Raw genomic sequence first — 25,653 nt, 5'->3', positions numbered from 1 at the left:
TCTCATTTTATGAAGCATGTTATCTACTGTTTGTGATTCTGTTTTATTACATCTTTAGTTTATGGTCATTTACATGTTAGTGTGATGTTCTGTTTCTTTATTGCATTTGGAACATCATAGAGGGATAAAATCAATGGTGTTCTGGCAAGAAATGTGGAGTTCTCGCAGTTGATTATTGACTACCAAAAGAAGCTACGTGAAAGTTCTGAATCTTTAAATGCTGCTGAGGAGTGTTCTCGGAAATTGACAATGGAGGTAACTATTTTGTTGGCAACCTTGTCATTATATGACTTGCTGATGTTGCTGTTTATATTTTGTGTTTGGCAAACTTTGTTGTTCTGACTGTTGTAAATGTTGCTATTTATACTTTCTGTTCTCAAATAGGTGTCTATATTGAAGCAAGAAAAAGAGATGTTAGCAAATGCTGAAAAGAGAGCATGTGATGAAGTTCGCAGCTTGTCAGAGAGAGTTTATCGTCTGCAGGTTTATAGTGTGATTGATTTGGGATTTGTTTCCTTGTTGCTTTTAAAATGGATTTCACTTCTTTAAAAATTGCTATAAAGCTAAAGCAAATGATGAAAAACAACATAATTGATTAAGAATGAACAAATGACAAGTGAAATACTAATTTTGACATAATTGTTCTATGCAGAAGTCAGATAAAAAATTTTCCCCTTGATTGTTTGCCTTTTCTATTGAAACACAGTTTTTTTTTTGTTTCCAAAAGTGAAAGTCAAGAAACAGAAGAAACAACCCAAACTTTCTTTTCTTTCACATTTGGTTGGTACCAGTAAAAATTCTAATGTTATTATATGCAGGCTAGTTTGGATACCATACAGAGTGCAGAGGAAGTTCGTGAGGTAACAAGGTTTAATTATTTTGTTACGAGAATACATCTGTTCCCTCATCTGTACGTATTTGACATGTATGTTGGTTTGATCACCTTTCTAATTGTGTTTTAGGAAACAAGAGCTTTGGAGAGAAGAAAGCAAGAGGAGTATGTTAAAAAAATAGAGGTGATTTATTTTGCATTATTGAATATACCTTGTAGAAGTTAGGTCGCAGATGTATCACCTGATGATTGGTCATATATCTTTAGCTGATTATTGAAAAATTTTGTACTTTCTCAAGAAATGCTGACATGTTTGTTTTCATGACCAACTTCTTGGCCTGACCAAATTTTGCAGAAAGAATGGGCTGAAGCTAAGAAGCAGGTGCAAGAAGAGAGGGATAATGTTCGTACTCTCATATCTGACCGTGAGCAGACTCTGAAAAATGCTATGAAACAAGTTGAAGAAATGGGAAAAGAACTGGCTAATGCTTTGCATGCTCATGCTGCTGCTGAGGCGAGGGCTACCACTTCTGAGGTAATATCATTTGTCTAACTCTTAGCTCTGCTTGTTCTTCTTCACTCTTGGAGTTATATGTGCTTTACAGTCATTCCCCCCCCTCCCCTTTAGTTGAGTTTCTGGTCTGATTTTTCTATTACAATATTTTATCAGGCCAGACTCGCTGATCTGGAGAAAAATCTTAAATCTTCTGATGCTAAGGTAGTGTTGACTATACTCCTCTGTTTACGAAGCACTATTTCCACTTTAGATGCTAATCTCTATCTCATTGAAGTGCACTATATCTTTTATGTTCTTTCTACTGTGTATTTAGAGGTTTCTCCATCAATAGTGTTGTTTTTGGCCTCCAAACACTTTGCTATTACTAATTCCTGAAATTGCTATTCCACCTGTTTAAAATGTTGGGTAGAATCTTTCTGTTCATATCATTATCGCCTGCTAAGCTGGATTTCAATTTTATGTTTGAGATCAAACTTGGGTCTTGAAGCGCTTTTGGTTTTTATTCTAAGATATATGCGGACTGCTATTAAAATCATCATTTTCTTTGCCAATATGTCTTTTAAATAATTGAAAGAAAAGTATTATTTGTTGCTCGTGAGGAATTAAATGGATGTAAACTCAATATCAACATTGGGTTTCTGCAGGGCTTTGAAAAATTGCAAAAAATGCTTTGCTTTTATGAGTGTAATTAGGAAATTAATTTAGGGAAAGTTGTTTATAGCTTGTCGGTGTAACCGTTGAGTTGTCTACTTTGGCACTGCATCTGTATGTGGGTGGAACTCTTTTTGGAATCATTTTATGAATTAGGAAATATATAAGATCACCATTTCTTCCATCTCATGTGCAATATAATCTTGATCTCTCATCATATTGTTAATTTGATTTGTTAATATACAAGATTTGGATATTGGTCTAAATGGTTACTTTTGTTTTTGACTGCTTTTGCTCCATCCTCCTGCTGTCTACTTTTCCTTTCCCCGCTACATTTTTATAATTTTGTTTGTTTAGTATTTTACTTCAGGTCTGATTTGGATTTCTTGCTGACTATTTGTTGGTACTCTGATGCAGATTTTGGCACTAGATGGTGGTACACCATCCGCTTTTTCAACAAACGAGGTTAGCTTTTTTCATTTATTGGTTTGGTTGTCTTTAATGATGCTCTTGCTGAAGTATGTGTTATGTTCCATTTCCACTGCTTACTGCTTGTTACATTTTGGATGGATACTCTGGCATTTGAATTGTTAGAAGTAACAAGTTTTGGTTGTCCAGTAAAAAAAGAAATTGACAACAAATGGAAAGGATGTAGAGCTATTTTAGGACAGCCCTTCAAACTAACATCCAGTGTACCATTTAAAGGACAGAATGGTTATATTAACACTTCCATGAAGGCGTCATTTTCCTCAAAATAAAAAAAAAATAAAAAAAAAAGAAAGGAAAAAGAGGAAATGATAGTCTGACTCTTGGTTGTCTGGGAAAAAGAACTGAGAACAAACGGAAAGGAAGTACAGCTATTGTAGGGCAACCCTTGAAACTAACATCCTGTGTACCATTTAAAGGACAGAACAGAATGGTTAATGTTATTACTTTCATGAAGGCTTTTTTACTCAAAAAAAAAAAAAAAAAAGAACAAGAAAAGGAAAGGAAAGGAAAGGAAAGAATAGTTTGGGTCTCTTTGTGCATGCTACTTTGGATAGCTCCTAGGAGCCAACACGAATGCAGATCCTTTTTCTTGGTAAAGCGAGAGTCAAGTGGTGTTTACAGTTTCTTATCAAGATTGTCTTAAATCAAAACAATATGGAGGACTTTCCATTTCTGACAAATATGCCCGTGCCTACTCATGTCCAATATAACTTTTAAAATATTTATTAGAAGTAGCATAGTCATTTTGGGTTTAAAATCTGGCTCATTTAGTTTGAGCTTCCGTATTGTAGAGACGAAGTTCTTTATATGGAACTGCATACTTCCGGTTTTGCCATGTTTATCCTGTGTTGTAAGACCAAGTATGTTGAACAAAACTTGAGATGGAAAACACTGAAGGCGAGTCATATCTGATGCAGCCTGAAACTTGAAGAACTAATACCAAGCAACGGCAATTGAAAGTTGGGGTGAATTAATTCATGGAATTTAGACTTCATTGACAAAATCTGGAACGTTGCATCTTGTTTATTTGCTTGACTTAGTCAATTATTGTTTCACAGTTCTATAGAATATATTTTTTGGTTGCTGAGAAACATCTGAAATTACCTCTCTAAATTCACTATATTCATGGAATCTAGACTTCATTGATAAATCTGGAACAGCGCATCATGTTTATTTGCTAGACTACATCAGTTACTGTTTCATGGTAAATATTTTTTATTGGTTGCTAAGAAGAAACAACTTAAATTGCCTCTCTGGGTTCTCTGTTGAAATTCCTTTTTTTTTCATATGAAAGTCTTTTCTGATTTGTATTTCTGGATGTTTTCCTGAATTTTCTACTGATTAATTGAATATTGTGTTGATTTTGGTTCTATAATTTGTTTCCCTGGTTTGGCTAAACGTCTGCAGGAGACAGAACTGCCAATGACAAAGGAAGAGATAGAGAAACTAAAGGAGGAAGCAAAAGTTAACAGGGATCACATGCTACAGGTTTTCTAAATTTGAGTAAATTAGATTTTAATTTGTGGTAGAAATTATGTCATAATATGCCATGTTGCTTTGCAGTATAAGAACATAGCACAGGCAAATGAAGATGCATTGAAGCAAATGGAACTGGCACATGAAAATTTCAAGATTGAGGTATTTGCTGTGTTTTAACTTTTGGCTGGTGAACTTGTTGTAATTGGTTGTCTGATCTGCTCTATATGTTAAATCTTTCTTTTCAATTAATTTGTCAGGCGGAAAAGTTGAAGAAATCTTTAGAAGCGGAGCTTGTTTCACTTAGAGAGAGGGTTTCTGAACTTGAGAATGAATCTTCTTTGAAATCAGAGGAAGTAGCCTCTGCAACTGCAGGAAAGGAAGAGGCTCTCTCGTCTGTATTAGCAGAAATTACAAGTTTAAAAGAGGAAACTGCAGTCAAAAGGTCGAATTTTTCTGCTCTATGTTACATGGGGACTTATTTTAACCATCTATGATTGATTTCTGACATTCTGTGCTTTGCATATAGTTCTCAAATTATGGCATTGGAGATTCAAATTTCTTCTATGAAAGAAAACCTAGAGAATGAACATGAAAAGTGGCGTGCAGCTCAAGCCAATTATGAAAGACAGGTTTGCTCACTGCACACAAAGTTGGCTAGATAATCAATATCTACTTTGTTAATCAATGAATATGTAAGTATTGAGCCATGCCCAGTTTTCCTTTGCTCTAGCTTTGCCACATCTAATTATTAATGAGCCAAGTAATAAGTGGCCTCATATTGAAGTCTAATAGTTGTTCTCTTGGTTGAGTTGGCTAAGTTAGAGGTGGTAGCATAGATGGGCCAGGCCGTCTTAGTACCAAAGCTTGTTATTGGTCAATTTTGTCACTCCAATAATAGGAATGTGATTGGCAAGGCCCAGATGTTTATAGACCTTAAGCCCAATATTGCTGATGGCACACTATATTGTGGGATGTGCCAAGCCTGGCCTTGTACTTAGGGCTGAATATTCTTTTTTTAAAAAAAATATTATTTTCTCTAATGCATCTACTTTTTAGTTTCATAATTATTAAAAAAGAGTTAAATTTTTTAAAGAAAAAAAAAATAGTCGCATGTTACGTGTCTCAGCCTAAAATTCCCACATTCATAGGAAGAGGAAATTCTGAATTTTGAGAAGTGAAGTTTACTGACATAGAAGATATGAAAAAAGGAATTATGAGTATATCATATGAAAAGAGGGAAAGGAAAAACAGATGGAGCTATTTCCCATTAGTCAACCAAAAAAATATTGAAGATGTGATGGGTGTTGATCTAATAAAAAGATGTAAGGGTTGGGTTGTGCTGGACTGTGCCACGTGCTAGCCTGTGCTCATCATGGGCTCTGCTGTTCCAGCTATGAGCCAAACGTTTTTGACTCAGCCTGGCACTATATTAAGTACCATCCTGAGCATGATCTGCTACTATATAGCAATACGATCTGTGTTGTGTCGGCTGTACTGCCATTTTGCCAGTTCTAGGCTAACTTAATTGAGCTCCAAGCTGAACACCAGCTATTATCGAGCTTCACTCCAAGCCATAAAGATTGGCTTAGGCTCCACTTGGCTAAATTGATAACTTCAAGATAAAAAATCCACTAAGACCTATAAAAATGGCCATCTTGAAGTTCAATGGCATTGTCCTAATCTTGCTGATATCTATAACTGATAGCATTAGGAGATAGCCCAAAAAGCATTTATGAGAACTATTTCTCCTCGTCTTGTAATAATTTTGGTTTTTAGTACAAAACTAAAACAGCAAATTTTTCTTCCCCAACTCTTTAACATGTTTATGTTTTCCACTTTTAGGCACATTAAAGCTATCAACAGTAATAATATTTTAAACATCATCAAAGTTTTGACATATCTTTAAGTGTATTTCTAAATGATGTAATATTAACTAGCGAGCAAGTCTTGTTAAAAGATATTTATGGTAGTCAACATAAAGAGAGTGAGAACAAACTATAATTTAGTTCATTAGACTTGTTCACAAATATTAAATGATCTTGCTCATGAAAAAGAAAGAGCTGAATGCACCTATGTTATACAGCTTGTTTATTAAATGAAACTTGAAATCTTGTTTGAAGTCATTTGTTTGACCTACTAAACCACTGTAAACAGAACTTGAGCTGAGCTTGCTCTTGAATAGTTCACCAAATGCTTAATTCATTTACAGCTATAATTGTTTTGGTGGTGCTAGGGCATTGTTCTTAATTAAATATGAAGTATCGTTTCCTTTAATATTGATCTGATATGGTTTATGTAGCATGGTCAAGGTGCTTTTATGTTCATCTTAAGAAGCAGGGTACCATTTATTTTTGGAAATATGAATCAGAGTATCTATTATACTTGACACTCGACAGTTTCTCACCTGTAAGTTTATTGTTCAAACATCAGGCTGTGGAGTGGAGTAGTGGAGTCAACTTTTAAGCTCTATGTTTTTGAGTGTGTTATATACAAATAAATGTTCTTTTATGTGCATTTATTTGCACCTTGCTTTTGTTGCATGAGTACATTTTTGGCAATTTACCTCTGGATTAATACAGGGGTTTCTAGTCTGTTGATGGTGCTTTTCAACTTTGACCACAGTGGAAATATGTGAATATGTTCTTATGTATTTGCATATTCATGATACCCTATTAAACTCGTATTGCCTTGGGTTGTCATCTTCCATTTATTACCATCCCTGAATTTGAAATTTCTTGGTTATGATCTCAAGACACCCAATTAAATAATGTGAAATGCTTGTGTGTTGGTTATTCATTTGAAGGGAATCAAATCATATGCTTGTAAAGAAAGATCTTTGTTTCGAGTTTGTCTATACGGGTTTTTTTTGAGTTTTTACAGCTTTTATGCATTCTATTTAATGAAAACTGTTCGGGGCTGCGTAATAGTCTTGATTGCTTTAGTGACATCCTCTTTGAACAGGTTATTCTACAATCAGAGACAATTCAGGAGTTGACTAAAACTTCACAAGAGTTGGCTTTACTGCAAGAGGAAGCATCTGAGTTGCGTAAACTGGCTGATGCACATAAAAGTGAAAATGTATGTTATTTTTACACTTTCTATTTTATTTTTGTTTGTTTGTTTTGTATGTTGAATTTTTTGCCTGCTTTTTTGGGCTGGGAATGAGTGCCCCATTGTTGAGCTTGGTTGTGTTGAGGCTAATGTTATCTTACTAGTATGGAGTTTGAACTTGTTTGGGCTTTAGTGATTTTAATGTTTAGTTCAAGCTCAGCTCAAACAGGAAAACCACGGATCAGATGCAAAATATATCAAGAAATGTCCATCTCTTCCTTTACATCTTAAACCCGTCTTCACTAAGAATGCCACTTTTAAATTGAGACCAACATTGATTTAATCCAATTGATTGCAGAGACTCAAATAATCTCGAGCAATTTTGAAGTTAGTGAAATGTCTTTAAGATGTGAAATTACATAGGATCACAGGTAGGAAGAATAATTTTGAGGAACTATGTGGGGTTCAAACTGAGTAGAATGAAGAGAAAGAGAAGTCTAGTTGGGAGAGAAATAAAGGGCTCTTATTACTGATTGTTGTAAAAAAGTGGTGAGATGAGATGGTTCTGTAAGTCATGAACAATGGAAAAGAGTATCCTTAAAATAAAAGGAAAATAATATTAAACAATGGGTGCAAGCTTCTCTAATCAAGACTTGGTACAAGTGATGTCCAATCTGGAGCTTATGTCAGCAGGGCCTGTCAGTGTAAAAACACCTTTTTTTGTATTTTATTTTTCAGGAGCTTTAACATTTTGTTTATATTTATTTGTTGATAATTCTAGATTATCATAGTTGCTCCTACTCATATAAATAAATTCAATTAATTGTTTTGGATATTCAGAGATTCAAGGGAGACTCAGGAAATCCAGGAATACTATCCCAAAACCCACAATACTAATAAAACTTAAAATGTTAGGTGTTTATTATTTACTAACCATATTTAGGCAAGCCTACTATAGTCGAAACCTATTTTCGGCATAGTTTATGTTTGGTAATTATAGTGGCCTGATTTGAGTGATGAGATGGCATGTTATTGTGATGGAAAGCACTTGTGGTTCAATGTTCTGAGGCAGCTCAGTGGTCGGATATGAGATGATAGGGGGTGGTGAAGTGCTGTAATAGTAGGGCAAGAAAGAAACAGTTAAGAGGTGAAACTGTTGAGCTGCAAGAACCCCAGAGTTTAGGGGAATTTAATTCGAGCTTGTGTCGCAATGTGGCTAATGAAACCCAATTACCTGCAATGGCTGATACCAAAAACATTTACCGGAGCTTTAATGGGTTATTATATAAGTAGGGGCAACTATGATAATCTGGAACAGGAGCTTTAACATTTACCGGCCGGTTCATTAGTAACCCATTAAATAAGGCCGAAACATTACATAAATCCAGAAATACTATCCAAAACCCATTAGCAAATAAACAATTCCCTTTCTTTTCTATCGAACCTTCTCTTTTCCCATGCTTCCTTTCTTTCAGTTTCTGTCGCGCCCTTTCTCCATTGAACCCTAAGCCTCTCATTCTCTTTTGTTCTTAGTTCTGGCTTTCTTATTAGCTTTTCTTCTCTTTCAGTTGCCCCTTTCTACCATTATTTTTACCAGTCAACTTCGAGCTAAGAGTTGCATTAGTTACCCATTTTTTCCAACCTCTTCAGTTTAAAAAATATGGATGAGACCACTGTTTTCTCTGTTAATGGTTTCGGCCAATTTTTCTCCATGTTTTCCTAGATTAATCACTTTCTGGTTCCAGTTTATTATCGGCTCTTGCTGGTTCACTCATTTTCTGGTTTTAACATTATAGTTGATTTGGTACATCCACTATTCCTGGTTGAACTGGCCCGGTCTGGTCCTGTTTTTACAACACTAGGTGACATCCAACAAATTATTTATTTATTAAATAATTGTAAAAAGCTTCAAATTCATACAAAATAAAAGGTCAGGTCTTTGCATTCTTACTTTTTGGGAGTTTTTATGAAACCTAAGTTTAAGTAAGTGGTTAAAGAGCAACAATGATTTGAGCGTAATAATTGCATAAAAATTAAAAATTATGCTTCCTTGTTAGTCAGGGAAATCAAATTTAAATTTATAAATTCTTCATGGTTGTGTAAATTTTTCATCTACAACATTTTTTCCTTTTTAAAATTTTGTTTCAAGAGCAAAAGGAAAATGGTTGATAAACAAGTAGAACTTATATAATAGATCCCTGCTTAACATTGAAGTTGTTTGCATGCTGTTAAATATGATGCATATTTTTATGATTGTCTATAGCCTTTTAAATTGGGGGATTTGAAATTACTCTGCTTCAGTAGACATTTTCATGTTATGTCACTGTTCACTGCAATTCGTCAAGTGGTTTATTCTATGAGTTACTCTTTCTGTTTTATTTATTTAGTTATTTTTATGTTGGAATTTGTATATTGCTAAATGCATTGATATGACCTGGTTACCTGAATATGTTCTTTCCAGGCTGAACTTAAGGCTAGGTGGGAGATGGAGAAATCAGTTCTCGAGGAATCAAGGAAAGAAGCTGAGAAAAAATATGATGAACTTAATGAACAGGTCAGTGTTGGTGTGAGTTCCGCTTGTTTATTTCTTTTTGTTCTTGCACCTTAGTCGTCTCCTCTCCTCTCCTCTCTGCATTCATTCTCACTGGTGCAGTAATATCGGTTCTCCTCTTGTAGATGGAGTTTCAGGTTGTATAATTCAAACTCATGAAACATGTACTTTTCCTCATTATTCCCAACTTTATATGCAAGAGTATGATGTGTTCAAGGAACATTAACATTGAGCAACTAGCTTATTTGATGAGAATAGGAAAGAAGGCAATTTTACTTTCAAACCAACATTTTTCCCTTTCAGAAACTTGATAGCTTCAATGCTAATTTAAATAATAGGGTAGATACAGTCACAACAATTGCATATTAGGCTACTCAGGTGTTAATTCGGACTATAATCAGCATTTCCAATGCTGTGGTGTCCTGGCTAGCATTATCTGTTGGATAATTGAATTGATGGGTTGCAGTGTTTTGCACTTAGAATTTATTTCCCTTAAGTATAGGCCATTCTAGTGAAGATTTGAACCATTGGATGTACATTTTGATTTACAACTTGTTTCTTAGACAAGACACCTGTGAGCGAACTTTGAAAGGGTTGAAGCATGTCTTCCTTCTACTATTATTTGTTCAGATTGAAATAATGTATTTGATGCTATCCTTTTTTTGTTTGTTTTTCTACTCTAGAATATATGTTGTAGTTTTATTTTAATGCAAGAGTAGAAAAATGCAGTTTTCTATGATTATTAATATGATCCTTTGTCACATGTTCTTCAGAACAAGATATTGCACAGCCGGATTGAAGCTATGCATATTCAGTATGCTGAGAAAGATCGTGGTTCTGCACTTGCTGAAAGTTCTGTTCCAGATTCACATGGTGATTCTGGTTTGCAGAATGTCATTAATTACCTCCGACGGACAAAACAAATAGTATGTTCCATTTGTTTTTTTTTTGGGTAGATTATTTCTCCTTTTGTCTTTCTAATGCTGCCTGTACTTTCTGATGTTTTGTGATTTTCTATAGGCGGAAACAGAGATATCTTTATTGAAGCAGGAGAAGCTACGGTTGCAATCACAAGTTAGTAATTCCTTTACGTAATATTAACTGAATTGCATATTTGATGTTCTGAGTCATATTTGTCATAGTCAAGTTCGGTTTCCTATCTACCTATTGTGGTTTTATCCTTATTAAAAAAATGATGAACTTTTCAGGTTATTTTCCGAACTTTTTATAAGATACCCCTCACTCTGATGATATAATGAATTTATTTTATTTTTCTTACTTGAAAACTCTATTTGAATTGCCTATGATCACAACTACATTGTAGATGGATTCTATATATATTAAGGAGGCTAAAGGTACTTTAATGAAAGTGGTTGGTTCAAATCTTTTGTTTGCTCAAAAGAGCTTTGTGAAATCAAAGAATATGTAGAAAATATGGTTTTGAGATTAATATGTCATCAAATGTGGTGTGTCCTCTTTTCCTTGTTTAATTTTGTGGTAAAAGTTTGTATATATTATAGTGTTGGCTTCAAAATGGAACAGCAGTTCTCCTGTTTCATGGAATTGTTTAATGCCATAAGTTTCCTTGCATTTGTTTTGTAGCTTGAGAATGCTCTTAAGGCAGAAGAAAGTGCCAAAGCCACACTTAATGCTGAGCGTGCCAATTCAAGAGCAGTGTTGATGACAGAGGATGAGATCAAGTCTTTACAGCACCAGGTTAGTCTTTACTTCCTGCCAAAATTATGTTAGTTCATTTGGCTTTTTTTTTTCCCCCTATGTTTTTGTCCCCTTATATAGTTTTCTTTTCTTCCAAAATATGTTGACACCTTGTCAATTCCAGTACCCTTTCAGAGACCTGGCATTTATTAGTTTATCCCTATTTCTTTTAATGTTGCCCTTGTTAATATTTTTGTTCCAAAAACCTGATAGTTAGATCATGTAATTCTTTTTTTTTGTTTTTGTTTTTTTATGCAGATCAGGGAAATGAATTTACTCCGTGAAAGCAACATGCAGCTTAGAGAGGAGAACAAGCACAATTTTGAGGAATGCCAGGTAGAATCCTGGCACTCTTGGCCTAAGATCATTTTGGGAAAAAAATATCAATATAGTTACTTTTCATAATAAGCTGTATTTATTTAAATTTATTTATTAAATTTGTCTTTTTACAAACTTACCTGTTTTGCTTATAGAAATTACGCGAGGTGGTTCATAAACATAAGATTGAATCTGAAGCTCTAGAGAGCCAGCTGATGGAGAGGCAATTTGAGGTTGAAGCTTCTAAAAAGGAAATTGAAAAGCATCTGAGAGAGAGAGAGATCTTGGAAAAGAGGGTCTCTGAGGTATGAACACAGGTTAAAGAGTACTACTGTTTTTTTCTTTATTGTGACATTTTAACATATATTTCTTCTGTTGTAGTTACTTGAGAGATGTAGAAACATTGATGTGGAAGACTATAACCGTCTGAAAAATGATGTTCTACAGAAGGAGGTAGGATGTCCTTTTATGAACATGTCACCTTGTTATAAGTATTTGAAATGCAATTTGTGAATGGGAACTTCTAGAATCACGTTGATACTGCCACCTGCAATAGATATAGTTGTGGGGGAATGCAAGACAGAATCAGACTTAATGCGGCGAAAATTAGGACTTCGGGAAGATGTTTTCTTTTGCTTACCTATGGTGCTGGTTTGTTAAGAGATAGCCTAAAATCTCAAGCTAAAGCATCCTAACGCCAGAATAATTTTCTGCGTAACTACTATTGAATTCAAACCTTAAAGACTGCTTGGTGGTTTTAGGGTTTAAGGAATGAAAGGAAAAAATGTAGGCATAACCTCCTAATGCTACTGGAATTTGAAAGTGGAGGGATGTCATCCTAACTAACAGACATGGAAAGTAGGAGATGATAACAGAAGATGAATTCATTAATACTTTTTGACTTATTAAATTTAAATTTCTGGTGTTAAATGTTGGTAAACTAAAGGGGTACTAACACATTCTTTTAGTTCCTAGTTAAACATTCGAGTTATTCCTTTTTTCATCTTTGGTTTATTTCTATTAATAATTATTCTTTTTTTATCCCTTGAGTCTTTTGTGTGGTTAAGATTTTGCTATATGCTATTTGTTTTTAGATAGATTGCCCATTTTCTTAAGGGCAAATTGAACAACATGATTGGACCTGCTTGTTAAAAAATGTTACAACATTTTTTTCTGGAAACTGAACTTTTGTGAGTTCAATATTTTACCATTTAAACATCTTTGGAGGCCTTCATGTGTCAGCGATGAAGTCCTACAAATACTAATACTTTATTGTTACATTTTATTGTAAGCCTTGGTTTTACATTTTTAACCAAGAACAGACTGTTTTCATTTAATTTGTGTTTAGACTCTAGAAATTTAGTGTGTTTTTCAAGGCGTGCATCTTGCACCATGTGCCAGACAACAAAAGCACGTCAATCCCTTTCAGGCAAGGCACATTGATTAAACAAATTCCTGGTTTGCCTAGGCATGGGTTTTGTAAAGCGGTAGTGCAAAAAAAGTTAGCATGATTGAAGTTCTTTATAAATTTCTTTATTAATTGTAACTTTAATAGCAAACAAAGGGAACCATATTAAATTTTTTATAGCTTAATATTTGACTATTCAACTGTAACAGCTAGAACATAAGGAGACAGTGCATGTTTACCAACAATTGAGAAACATAATTTTGCATGTTTTGTAGGAAATATAATTGGACAACCCTAGGGTTTATTATCAGAATTATATATCTTAAGCTTATTTTGTATATATAGACAACTACATACAAAATACACATACATATTGCACCTTCACTTAGGGAAGCACTCTTTTGGTGTCTTCCACAACAGGCGATAGTACTCAGAAAGTTTCTTGTGCCTTTGATGGCACTGGAAATTTATGTGGAAATGACATGCTTTAAGAATTTACTTCTATGCTGAAAAGGGAGAAACCAAATCGGAACTGGCATGCCGATTTTAAGGTTTCTTTAGTAGGCTGATCAGCTAATCTATCATTTTGTTATAGTCTTATTGACAGCGGTTATAATTTTATATTAGCTTGTATTACTTTTTTATTTGATTTCTGATGTGAATATATCAATCCAGGAAAACTTGAAAGAGAAGGACGCTCAGATTGAAGAGATCACAAACCTTCTGTCTAAGAAGCAGGATATTATATCAAAACTGGAACAAGATCTTGCAAACAGCAAGTTGGAACTCAATGAGAAGGATAAGAAGTTAAACGATATTTTGCAGCAAGAGGTAAAACTCTCCAATTCTCTGTAATTTAAGCTATAAACTTTTAGGCTTCACTTTAGGTGTAAAAAAGTATTTCACTGTATTATTTTTTGTGTAGGCAAATTTAAAGTCAGACATTGAGAAGCAGAAGAAGCTTGTTGTTCAATTTAAGGTGGTTATGAAATGGAAACTGTTACTTAGATGCATTTTCTTGCTCATTTTGACTACAGTGCTTTAAGAAATGGAGTTGTGAATTTCGCATTTTGTGTTCTGGTTCTTATTTTTACCTAACTTAAAAAAAAAAAAAATTCTGCCAGAGGAGAGCTGAGAGTTTCGCAAAGGAAAAGGAGCAATTGAGCAGAGAAAATCAAGGTCATTTGAAACTGGTGGAGGAATTGAAACAAGGTAGAATTTTTCTTAGAATTATCTTTTATTATCTAAGCATCTTGTTGTAAACATTTGAATTCTCAAAGCAGGTAGAAGGTCCGGTAGTGATATTACTGGTGACCAGGTCATGAAGGAAAAAGAGGAGAAAGACACTAGAATACAGGTGCTTAAGCTGATTTTCTTCTTTTCCCTTTTTCTTCTTTTCTTTATTTGTCCACAATTTTTTCTTCCACACTATTTGCACAGATTCTGGAGAAAACTGTTGAGAGACAAAGAGAAGAGTTGAAGAAAGAGAAGGATGAACATCAGAATGAGAAAGCAAAACGTATCAAGTGTGAACGGACTATTATGGAAGCAGTCAGGAAAACTGAAAAGGTTTGTCTATTTGTTCTTCGAGCATATTTTGCCTCATGAACTGGAAGGGTTGTCAATGGTTAATGTACATGTTAGCTACCTGAAGTCAACTTGGACAGCGTCATGCTAAGCTTGAGCTTGAATTATTGAGCGGATTGAGTTCAATCATATTAATCCCTGGCCCTAGTTTTATTATTTTTTAATATATGTTTTTGTCATATTATGTTGGACAATTATCATGTAAACTGCCAATAGAGTTTTTTAACTCCACAATTGGAGTTGAAGAAAACTGACACATTCCTTGGATTTTATTTAGTAAACAAATAATATGGTACATGCTGTAAATATGGTCTGCCTCTGGAGTTAAAAATGCTTACTGTCGGTGTACCTAATAATAATATTTTATTATATTTTGTAAGTATTTTTAATTTATTAAAAAGATATTTGTATATGAAACGTGTCGACCTCAGTACAAAGTATCAAGTTTGAGCTTAATCAAATTACTTTATCTTGTTTACGAGCCTAATTGAATGAGATCAGAAAATGTGGCTTCTTTCTTGCTAGAAAATCTCTTTAAAGTTCAAGCTGAGATATGTACCGTTTCTGCTCAATTATACCCCCAAGCAGAACACAGTATTGTGCTGTGAATTTCACCCTTAACTTCGGTCTTGTTTATGTTTGTTTCTCTCTTAATATTTTACAGGGAAAGACAACCGTTTTAGGTGAGCTTGAGAAGTATCAACTCTCGGTGAAGCGAATCTCAGAAGAACTAGAAAAGCTCAAACATGCTGAGGGAAATCTTCCTCAGGTAAAAGAAGTTGTGAGGTTTATCAATTTATTAGTTTTCTTAATGTGTTTTGGTGAGCAAAGGGTCTGGTTCCTTCTATCAGTCATACTCCGTGTATAGCGAAGGATCAAATAAATTGCTTTCAAAATCACACTAACTTCTTTTATTTCGTAACACTTGAAAAAAATAAAAGGGAACACAAAGTGAAAAACCTTTTGTCAGAACGATAACTTCTTCCCCCTTTTCTCCCTTTTTTATTAATGCCAAATTAGAGATTTATTTATTGTTTATTATTATATGCTCCTGACTGTCAGTTTGTTAATCGCTTTTAAAAGAAGATAGAGGTTCTTGACTGGAAACACTAATTGATTCTTGAGAGGGACTTGGGGCTTCAGTCTTGCTTTGAATGAAAAGGCAAAAGCAGCCTTTCCTATGATTTTAGCAGTTATGTATGATTAGTGTTTACATATATTGAAGTTAGTTTTGAACAAGAAAGGGGGACAAATACTATCTTTTTCAGGCCTGCTTGTATTAAGTACTTTTGAGCATTGATATTGTAAATAGTAACTGATATCTTGCTGGATTTAACTTTTCCAGGGTACCTCAGTGTTTCATCTTCTTTCTGGCACCATCTCTGATGATCATGCTTCATCATATCTATCTGCTGCAGAAGATTTTGAGAAAGTAGCACGTTCAATTCTAAATGAGCTTGGAACTGGCTCCATATCTGGAGATGTTCCTGCAGTTGACAATTCTACACCAGTCTTAACAGGTGACTTTTCTGAGAATTGTGGCTTCTTTTCTTCTTTCTTTTTCTTCCCTTGGTGTGATAACCTTATTTCAGTTTCAGGCACAGTAGTTTCGGATCAGGGTCCCGTTATTGCATCCTCAACAGTTCCTGTAACAAGTCACCAGCAACTGGCCAAAACATCTGAAGAGAGGAGATCTATTTTACCTAAAACCAATACTGACACTCGTAAAACAGGGAGGAGGCTTGTTCGCCCACGTTTTGTCAAACCTGAAGAGCCACAGGGTGATGTGGAGATGTCAGAAGCTACATCACACGATGTTGATGCTGAAGGAACTCTCACTTCACAAAACCAACAATCAGTTCGCAAACGTCTGGCTTCTGCTACATCTGAGTTGAGTGAGAATTTGCCAGTTCCCGGGGAGACCAGCACGGATGTGGTTGTACCTGCTCTTAAGAAATCAAAGGGTCCAGATTCTGGACAAGAGGCTGCTGAAGGTCAATTTGCTGCACTCTCAGAAAATGTTGGTTGTCCACAAGTAACAGACGAAGCTTATGATAATGTTGGTGATGTAACTCAAGGTTCAAATGAGGAGCTTGTTGATGTTGAGAAGGAAGAGGCTTACACAATGGAGGAAAATCTTGAAGAGTCAAAAGAACCCCAGGTAGATGGCATGAATGAGGTTGGATTGCAGGAAAATAAGAACAATATATCGGATGAGATCTTGGATAAACCAAGTGGAAACGAGGTGGTAGCTGATGAAGATTCAAAGAATCCAGCAGAGCAAGATAATCTACAGCCCGTGCTAGAAACTGAGAGTGAGAGAGAAGAAGGAGAGCTGGTCCCTGAGGTAGCAGCAGATACTGAAGGAGGTAATGATGCGCACAATGTGGTGGGATCCTCTGAGTTTGGCGATGGTCAGGCAGAGCTAGTTTCATCTCCTCTGGCTTCACCTTCAGGGGTTGATGATGAAGCTCTAGTTACCACAGCAGAAGGTGATAACTCTCCTGATGCTGTAAATGATGAGAAGAATGAGGAAGGTTATATAGGTGAAGAGACTGTTGCCGAAGGATCTGAAAAGTCGAATGATGGTAATGAGCAGAGTGTAGTGGAGACGGATCCAATGCCTGAAGCCGCTGCCGCTGCCGCTGCCGCTGCCGCTGGCACTAATGAGAGTGGCACAACAAGTGGTACACCTGAGGGTGAGGTCTCAAAAAACGTAGGTAGTTCAAGCGGTGCAGCAGCAGCAGAAGCAGAGGATGTGAAGCAGATGTCTCCCATAAGTGGGACTGGGAGCGGGAGTGGAGGTAGTGCAACCTCAACGTTGGTAAATCTTCAAGAGAGAGCCAGGGAAAGAGCAATGTTAAGACAGGCAGGAGTACTGGGTTCTACTACTTCAGGTAGAGGTCGTGGAAGGGTTGCAGTGCGTGCTCGAGGTGCTAGGGGGCGCAGTGCGCGTGGTGGACGAGCAGGTGGGGGACCGCAAAATTCTGATCAACAGTGACCTATATTTGTTATGCTGGAGACTGGAGAGGTAAGAATAGAGAAGATGAAATGAGATGAGAGGATGTACTTTTTTTTTTCTCTATGAATCTTATTAAAAATATTTTTGGGAAAGAAGTTAGGAGATGAGAAGTTTTTAACGTAATATATTTTAACGGACATAATATTGAGCAGTGGGTGCTAAATGAAGGAATGAATGAATGACAAGCTTGGGCTGGCAAATATCTTTTGTCTATAGCTCTTATGCTAATAAATTGAATTTCAAGAATACACAAGACGAAAGCTTCCAAAACGCAGAAGAAATACATTGTGGATAACTTATTTTTCTCAGTCAAGAATTTTGTCTCTACTAGTTTGTTTTTATTTCATTTAATAATAATAATAGCAGCAGTAGTATGCAACGATCGATCTTTTCACAAGGATTGGTTGATTAGCTCGGACTTTGTAAAACCCATCTTCAGCAATGCACTTCCATTGTTTATTAGACTGAAGAAACAACATTCGGATCACAACCATTATCAATCAATAGTTCGTCGTCTTGGTCGGAACTAACAGACTACATCTCTTTTCTCCTTAGGGTTTTAAGTATCCAGTTTCATCACAGTTTGCAGGCAATTTTTCCTTTTGGATCTGCTGTGTTCGCTACTCATAAACTCCGATTATAACGTTGATTGTACCTGTCATGAACTCATAACGCTTTTTAGGATTTCTTTGACTCCAATCTCTTTCTTAGGTGGTGGTTCCACAACTAATATTTTTTCCTTTATTGCGTATATTATATCGATTCACATTATGTTGAGTGTACTGTTCAAATTTTTGAGTTTGATGAGTTCCATCCCCGTTTCTTTTCTTCGACGTTCTTTGGATGAGATTGTTCGTATTTTCACTGGATTTTGTCGGCTTGCTCAATCTTTTTCTTGGCCAGTTCTACTTCTACTCCAGTCCTTATAAAATTGATGGAGCCTAGACAATTGTGCATCTGTTAATGCATATCGCATGCCTAAATCCAAATATAAATGCCTGAATGACTCATTGTTGCGATGTGGAATCATCTAATGTACTCGTATAAAGTACCGTCTTTAACTTTGAGCGATGGACATTAAGCTTGCAGAAGTTCTGGATGTCACCATGCAATTTCCAAAGCAGGTCATAAAGTCTTGATTCAACCGATCGAATTTGCGATTTACCCAAGGGTAAGAGAATGCCACTATGTTTTGGTTGGACCATAGAGCGTGGTTGGGAAAACTTATCAAATTGGGAACATTCTTGAGGTTATGGAAAGCCCTGAAATGATTTAGATTGTCGGTCGCGTGTGTGGAGCCATCGTAGATTTTTGGGAATAATTTCACTTTGGTTGATACATGGATTTGTCTTATGACCAATGGCAGGGCGATCTGTGCAACATTTGAACACTCAATCGTTGGATTGCCTTGAGTTTTATAGCTTTTGTTTTAATGCAGCTACTTATTTTGCGCTATCGACCGGATTTGGTTGACAAAACTTTATCCTTCATTTAGATGGTGGTTGGAGAGTGTCCGTTGTCTTAGCAGAGGTTGTGTGTTGTTCCCTCTAGAGGAGTTTGAACTTCTATCTGATAAGATCTGTCTAGAAGGTTGTGCGACGATTTTTGTCGGTGGATTTGCTCCAATTCCTTCTGTGTCTTCTTCAATATCTTTTGTTTTGCATCAAAGGTGTTGGGAAGGAGTTAAATTACGAGGTACATTTAGAGTGAGAATCAAGTTGTTGTGGAATGGATGACATGGCATTTGCAATTAATGACACTGGCAACATCAATGGAGAATTTTAATATTTGCTGGTCTAGATGTGACCAATAAAGTGCTCATTCTAAGAATTACTCGGTTGGTTGCAATTGCATTTCATAGTACTATTGTCGTGGCTTGACTATACCTAATTAGTAAAATAGGCTAAAGGGATCTCGTAATAAATGTACTACATCGGGAGGTTAGTGGTTTGGGTTGGACTACTCGTTCCAGTGCTAACTGGTTTGGGTGGATGGCTAGTGCTGAAAGTTACCATGGGCGGTTGAAAGACAGTTGTCTACATTTATGACCTAGGCTTGTGATTTTGGGTATTTGTGATAGTTAAGTTGGGTTGTTTGGTGGGAGAGTCCGGCTTTTGTTCAAAGAATTCCCATTAATGGCGTCAATTGTTGATGTCTATTTGTAAAGGATGATCTGGAATGAGCTAGATTACTGTCTTAAGTGGTCTGCAAGGTAGAGAGATTATACTTTGGGACACCTACTAGTACTCTTAAAGTCAGTAAATATAAAATGGTGCAGGCTACTTCGTTAATGTCAAAACATTGGTATTTATATATCTTTATAGTGCTTGCTTGATGATATGTGCTCCGTCACATCTTGTGAAGATTCAAATAAAAGAGCTCACGAGTGGACCAATGATATATTTTCATTTGCAAACATGATTCGTTTTGGACTATTATGGAAGAATAATTGGGCCTATTGCGTGAAGCCCAATACTAAGATGAAATGTTACTTTGGATTAAATATTTGCGCCCTATCACTTAGCCAATTAGTTTTTGGGTTTAAAACTTCGTTGGTTTAATTTATGATCTTCATGTAGTAATGTATTGTATCTTGAGGTGTCAAGTGTGTCTTCAATTTATGCTTTGCATTATATTTAGTTTCCACAACTTTTGTGTGTCCATATCATATTTATATCATGTCACATGATTGTTGTCTTTAATGTGTCATGTTTATTATGTTTTAATTTCACAGCATGCATATTTTTATTTATATTGTGTTTGAGTTTTAACTATTGTATGTTTTAGTGATATTTGTTGTTTGTGATTTTAGCAAATGAGCTAATGGTTTCTATTTTTAGTGTATGTAGGTATATGACCAGTCACAAAGAGGTGCTTATGACTGTTAGTATTCCCATGCAAATTTATGCACGTTCATTTTCTTAGCCAATAAGAATTCATGTATTTTTTTAAACATTAAGTGACCATTTGAGTTCTGCACACAAGTGCATTGTTCTTGCCAAATTCATGAATGGCTGAATTCATGTACCAAGGCTCTTAAATGGATGTTCCTTCAAGGGGAAATAATGTGACTTTTGAAACAAACATTGAATATGCAAGTTCATGTATGGTAAGGGGAATACAATTTGTTGGTTCATGTATTTCCCAAGTGCATGTATGTCACACGCTAAAATAGGGCCTAAGAGTTTTAGGGGTATTTTAGGAATTTTAGCTTTCGTGTGTTCAGAATTTTGTGACATGACATATCGGTAATGTTTGTAATTATGGTTTTTATAAATTTAATCAATTTTTAAAAATGAGTTTTAAATACCTTTAATTTTAAAAAAAGGAGTGATTTGTAAAAGAGTTAAATTTGTGAGTTTTTAAGAAGAATTAGACCAAAATTTTAAAAAAAACCAACCTATTTCTTCTTCCCACTTACAGTTTTTCACGTTAACTCTTCCCCAAAATCAGTGTTGCCGTCCCTTGATTCTCTCTTGCTATTTCAATCAATTTTGAACTCAAATTCCTAATCTTTTTTTATTTTTATCACCTTTAAACCTTAAACCTCTATAAAAGGCCAAGAAAAACACAAAAAAAATACCATAGTTCCTCCATTGTCAAGTTTTTGGATTTTTCGAATTTTCGATCAAACGCATAGATTTTCTTCATCTAAGGTAATGATTCAATTCCTTATAGTTTTTAGATTTTTCGAATTTTCGATCAAACGCATAGATTTTCTTCATCTAAGGTAATGATTCAATTCCTTATAGTTTTTAATGTTATCTAGTATTTAAAACTAAGTTTTTAGCTGTTAAAATGCATGTTCTTGATAAAAGCCAAAAATCGGGTCATTAATGGTGAATTTCGGGTTTGTGGATAAAAACGTGATTGCAAAGTGTTTTTCAATTATTTTAATATGATTAGAAGGTTTCTAAACTTGCTTTAAAGTTTCGTTAAGGATTTCTAAGGACTTGATGAATTTTCGTGAAAATTACAATAAACATGTCAAAAATTTTGATACCACGAATTGAGCAGTTTAAATGAGAATCAATCATAGGTGAATAATTAGATGAATGGAATTCGTTTTAGGCAAAAAGATTAAGTATAGACCGAAATATTTGAGTTTCAAGTTTGTTAGTCGAAATTTCAGTTTCTTGAGGAATATAGTTTAGGCTTGCGTTTTTTGTTGGTTTAAGTGAGTCTTTGGCTAAATTTTGATTGTGTATATTGTGTGGTAATATGTGTGGAGTATCGGAATCATTGGAACCTTCTACGATCAAGGTGAAAGACAAGGAAAAGCTACTTTAAGCTTTCGGCTTTTCGACGAAAGCCTAATTGGTGAGTGTTTTGGAATAGCTGCTCGCAAGCAATCTGTTGTGTATTTGGGAATTTAGAGATAGCCTAAACCCCTTCTTTAAATTTCGAGTGTAAGTGTTCTTTTACCTATGCTAAATATGTGATAAATATGGTTGTGAATTGTGAAGAGGATTGTGATATGATGAAATATAAACATGTTGGGATGACTATTGTGACGATAAATATGATGGTATGTTATTCATGTCATGTGACAGTATGTATAATGTGCTAATGATATGATTATGCGGTGAATACGTTCGGATAATCGGTAAGTAATATTTGATGACATTATGAATATTTTGGCCTTGTGACTTGATGAAACCGTTGGATATAGTTGACATGTCATAGGATTGTGAGTACTCACTTATTTGTGTTGTGATATATGGGGCGTTGAGGCCTAGTGACAGTTTAGGAGAGATAAAGGAATGTGAGCCGAGCTCCATTCACTGGGATATGTATGTGTGGTGTGTTGCAGAACATTAGCTATATGCTTCGCTTATGGGATATGTTTGACTCTATGAGTTTATGTGTGGTGTGTAGAGATCCATGTACCCGATGAGTGGTGATAGAGTCCACTTTATGTTTCATAATCTCAAGAGCCAAATTATCATATACTGTAACTAAATGTAATTATATGTGCTTATATTTGATTGATGTGTGTCAGAAATTGATATATGTATGCCTAAATGTTTGTATAAATAATGCGCAAAAGAATGCATGGAATATGACTAAATATGTGAATCATGGCACTTAGTTAATGATGTTTTGGGAATATGCTGTATGTTGTTTGGTTGATGCGTGATGACTTGTTTCCGTAGTGGTTATTCTAGGTATTCACTGAGCTTGTTAAGCTCACCCACTCCATTTTATCCTTTGTAGAGTAAATGTGTTCTCGGTGTGAGAAGTGTGGCTGTCGAGGGATTGATCCAAGCCATTCTTTACTCATTATAGTAGGAGTTTTGCTTATTCTAGTTCTAGGGAATAAAAAGGCGATGTGGTAGACATTATATCGGTTTATTAAGATGTTTTGGGGATTATTTGTATATTGCATATGTTGGGAAGCTTGTGAACTTGGACTTGGTGTTTGGTTTATTGTTTAGTCATTTTGATGCATATGTGACTAAAGGAAAGAAGCATGATGTTTAGGGACTAGGTTTGAATGATTCAAATGCTCTTATATGCAGAATTTTTGTAATTTGAAGCAGATGTATCGATATTAAGGCTTTTAGAATGATACCTCTTTATTTTTGAAAGTGTAGGGAGTTAGAATATCAATTTGGTATCGATATCTTGGTCTGAGTATCGGTACTCGGGTTGTAATTATCGATACCTTGCGAAAGGTACCGATATTTTCTGATGTTTTGAAATTTGGCAAGAAATAGAATACTAATTTGGTATCGATTTTCCCAATGGTATCAATACCACTTAAAGGAAATAACGGTACCATAGTGGTGGTATTGATACCTATGTAAAATTTTTTGGGAAAATTTGCTAAGTAGTTCCAATGCTCAAGATATGTACATTTTATGTTTGTTTGTCGTATGTTAGTATGATTAATTGCTAAACTAAGTTTGCATGACTTGATATTCTTATAAATGCTAGAATAATTAAAGTAAAATGAAACTGCATGTATTTCAATTATGATAATTACAATGAAGTCGACATGAGACGATAGTGTGGCATCTCAATATTCAGCCTGGTGTTCAGGCCGGGTATTGGGTGTTACAATGCACGTCGAAGGGAGATGTTTGACCATTCATTCATTCATGAACACCAAGAAGTTGTCAAGGGGGAATGAATTGCAAGAGAAGATGAATTCGGTCATACATGGAACCTAGGAATTTACATTCATGTACGACTTGATTCATGTACAACATTTAAGGCCGAATTCGACCATTTGTCTACCTAGGATAGTCTATAAATATTTTGCATTAAAATATTTTGCATTTCGTAACTTTGAAAGGTTAGAATTTTGATTTTAATCAAAAATATATTTTGAGAGTTTATTCTCTAAGATCTCACGAACACCACGAACTTATCAAGACTTCATCTTATGGCGTTCAACCCTTTAAATCTTATCACTCCCCTTCTCATCTATATCCGGAGTGTGGCGATCAACTATATCGGTGGTTCCTAGCTCTCTATAGTTGACGTGTTTTAATTTTTTTTAATACTTTTCGATTCCTTAACAACTTTATAGAAAACGTGACATGATCTCCTATATCGTTGGTTCTTTTCTGGGTTTGTTATCGTGTCAAAAGTCTTGTATTTCCTTATCTTGTTATTTTATTTTTTTCTTTTGTTTTAACTTGTTTTCATATATGTTAGAAACAGTTGGGCAACAAAAGTGATCTTGTGATCATCTAACGATTACGAGCTCATGTCATTTGGTATCATAGCTATTTTTCTGATCTGGTATCGTATCTTAATTCCTGATATTATTTTTAAAAAAAGTTCAATATATGTATCTATAGAAAAAAGAGAAAAAGTTCGAAAGTAAAAAAGAAGTTTGGAGACCTATCAAATTTTTTTCAATGAAATAGTGTTGTAGATGTTCTACACATTTTGGTAAGTTTTGGTGAAAGAAAATCTTTCTTTGTTTCAAGATTTTCCAGTTTGCCCGAACTACCAAATTACTTTCCAATTTGTCAATTTGAGTCTATCTTAGCAAGATAGTATAAGCCTTTTTCGCATTTTTATTTCTTATTCAAATTTGGTTTATTCGAGTCATGTGCGTCATTCTCACCATCTTATTTCCATTTCCTTAGATTGCCACCTACATGCACGCCTACAAGATTGATTTTGATTAACTTCTTCTCCAACGTTCTAAAGAGCTTAAGAGAATCGAGAGGTAAAAGGCAAGAGTGGTGAGCACATTAAAGCAAGTAAAAGCCATGATTGAGTCTAAACACGATAAGAGTGTTTCAATCAATCGAGTCAAATTGTGAGGAAGTGAAATGTGAGGTTTTATTTCATTTACTAATCTTTTCTTGTTTTATAGCCACTATGCTGCAAAATGAGCATGAAAGAGGACGAGAAGGAGTACTTAATTTGGAAACACAAGCTTTGATACGCGAAATGCGAAGGTTGTTGGATGAAAGACTTGAAACAATCAACAAAAGGTTGGAATGAGTGGAGGCACGAACTTGATGAGGAAGATCTCCAAGAACCCTAAGTGTGGAGAAGGAGATGCTTCGAATAGATCCGATAACTACGGATATGATGGTAATGACAAAGATGATAATGATAGAGGTTTTGTCATTAGCATGAGGCGAAATGAACAAGACCAAGGGAAAGACGAGGCTGTGAATTGGTTGATGAAAACCTTGGAAATATCACATTGACAATTCCTCCATTCCAAGGAAGAAATGACCCGGAGGCGTACTTAGGATAGGAAAAGAAGATAAAGCTTGCCTTTGACTGTCACAACTATTCTGAACTCAAGAAGGCTAAGTTAGCTGCCATTGAGTTTATGGATTATGCCATGATTTGGTGGGACCAATTAAATTTGAGTCGGAGGAGAAATAGAGAATGATTGGTGGAAACTTGGGCCGAAATGAGAGCTATCATGCGAAGGATGTTTTGGGTCGCTGGGATATCCCTTGGCACAGCAGAAAAATTATTCCGGCTTTCCTTTGCCCTTGTTCTTACGAACCATCAGAATGGGCTTAGGTCCAGCCTGTTTCATGTTACT

The 25,653-nt window shown here is 35.3% G+C and overlaps 1 protein-coding gene across 2 annotated transcripts in view; it reads left to right on the top strand.

Moving 5' to 3' along the window:
* LOC107917884 (nuclear-pore anchor) overlaps positions 1-17,821 on the top strand; it is a 30,648-nt gene extending 12,827 nt beyond the window's left edge. The window contains exons 22-48 of one of the 2 annotated variants that reach the window (XM_016847268.2): positions 121-255; positions 385-483; positions 819-860; positions 963-1,016; positions 1,188-1,367; positions 1,503-1,550; positions 2,418-2,465; positions 3,897-3,977; positions 4,053-4,127; positions 4,226-4,410; positions 4,495-4,597; positions 6,930-7,046; positions 9,481-9,573; positions 10,344-10,496; positions 10,591-10,644; positions 11,173-11,286; positions 11,545-11,622; positions 11,760-11,909; positions 11,986-12,057; positions 13,688-13,843; positions 13,938-13,991; positions 14,137-14,224; positions 14,296-14,369; positions 14,453-14,581; positions 15,264-15,368; positions 15,945-16,119; positions 16,198-17,821. In XM_016847268.2, the coding sequence (XP_016702757.2) occupies positions 121-255; positions 385-483; positions 819-860; positions 963-1,016; positions 1,188-1,367; positions 1,503-1,550; positions 2,418-2,465; positions 3,897-3,977; positions 4,053-4,127; positions 4,226-4,410; positions 4,495-4,597; positions 6,930-7,046; positions 9,481-9,573; positions 10,344-10,496; positions 10,591-10,644; positions 11,173-11,286; positions 11,545-11,622; positions 11,760-11,909; positions 11,986-12,057; positions 13,688-13,843; positions 13,938-13,991; positions 14,137-14,224; positions 14,296-14,369; positions 14,453-14,581; positions 15,264-15,368; positions 15,945-16,119; positions 16,198-17,600 (4,065 nt within the window). In that variant the 3' untranslated portion in view covers positions 17,601-17,821. Of the gene's footprint in view, positions 1-120; positions 256-384; positions 484-818; positions 861-962; positions 1,017-1,187; positions 1,368-1,502; positions 1,551-2,417; positions 2,466-3,896; positions 3,978-4,052; positions 4,128-4,225; positions 4,411-4,494; positions 4,598-6,929; positions 7,047-9,480; positions 9,574-10,343; positions 10,497-10,590; positions 10,645-11,172; positions 11,287-11,544; positions 11,623-11,759; positions 11,910-11,985; positions 12,058-13,687; positions 13,844-13,937; positions 13,992-14,136; positions 14,225-14,295; positions 14,370-14,452; positions 14,582-15,263; positions 15,369-15,944; positions 16,120-16,191 lie in introns of both variants that reach the window. The other variant, XM_016847267.2, reaches the window with a different exon arrangement.
* The last annotated feature ends 7,832 nt before the right edge of the window (positions 17,822-25,653 follow it).

This window comes from Gossypium hirsutum, chromosome A01 (genome assembly GCF_007990345.1).
Source record: "Gossypium hirsutum isolate 1008001.06 chromosome A01, Gossypium_hirsutum_v2.1, whole genome shotgun sequence".
In the NCBI taxonomy this organism is placed as follows: Eukaryota; Viridiplantae; Streptophyta; class Magnoliopsida; order Malvales; family Malvaceae; genus Gossypium; species Gossypium hirsutum.
The sequence above is the reverse complement of the archived record's forward strand: the minus strand, read 5'-3'. Positions and strand labels throughout refer to the sequence as shown.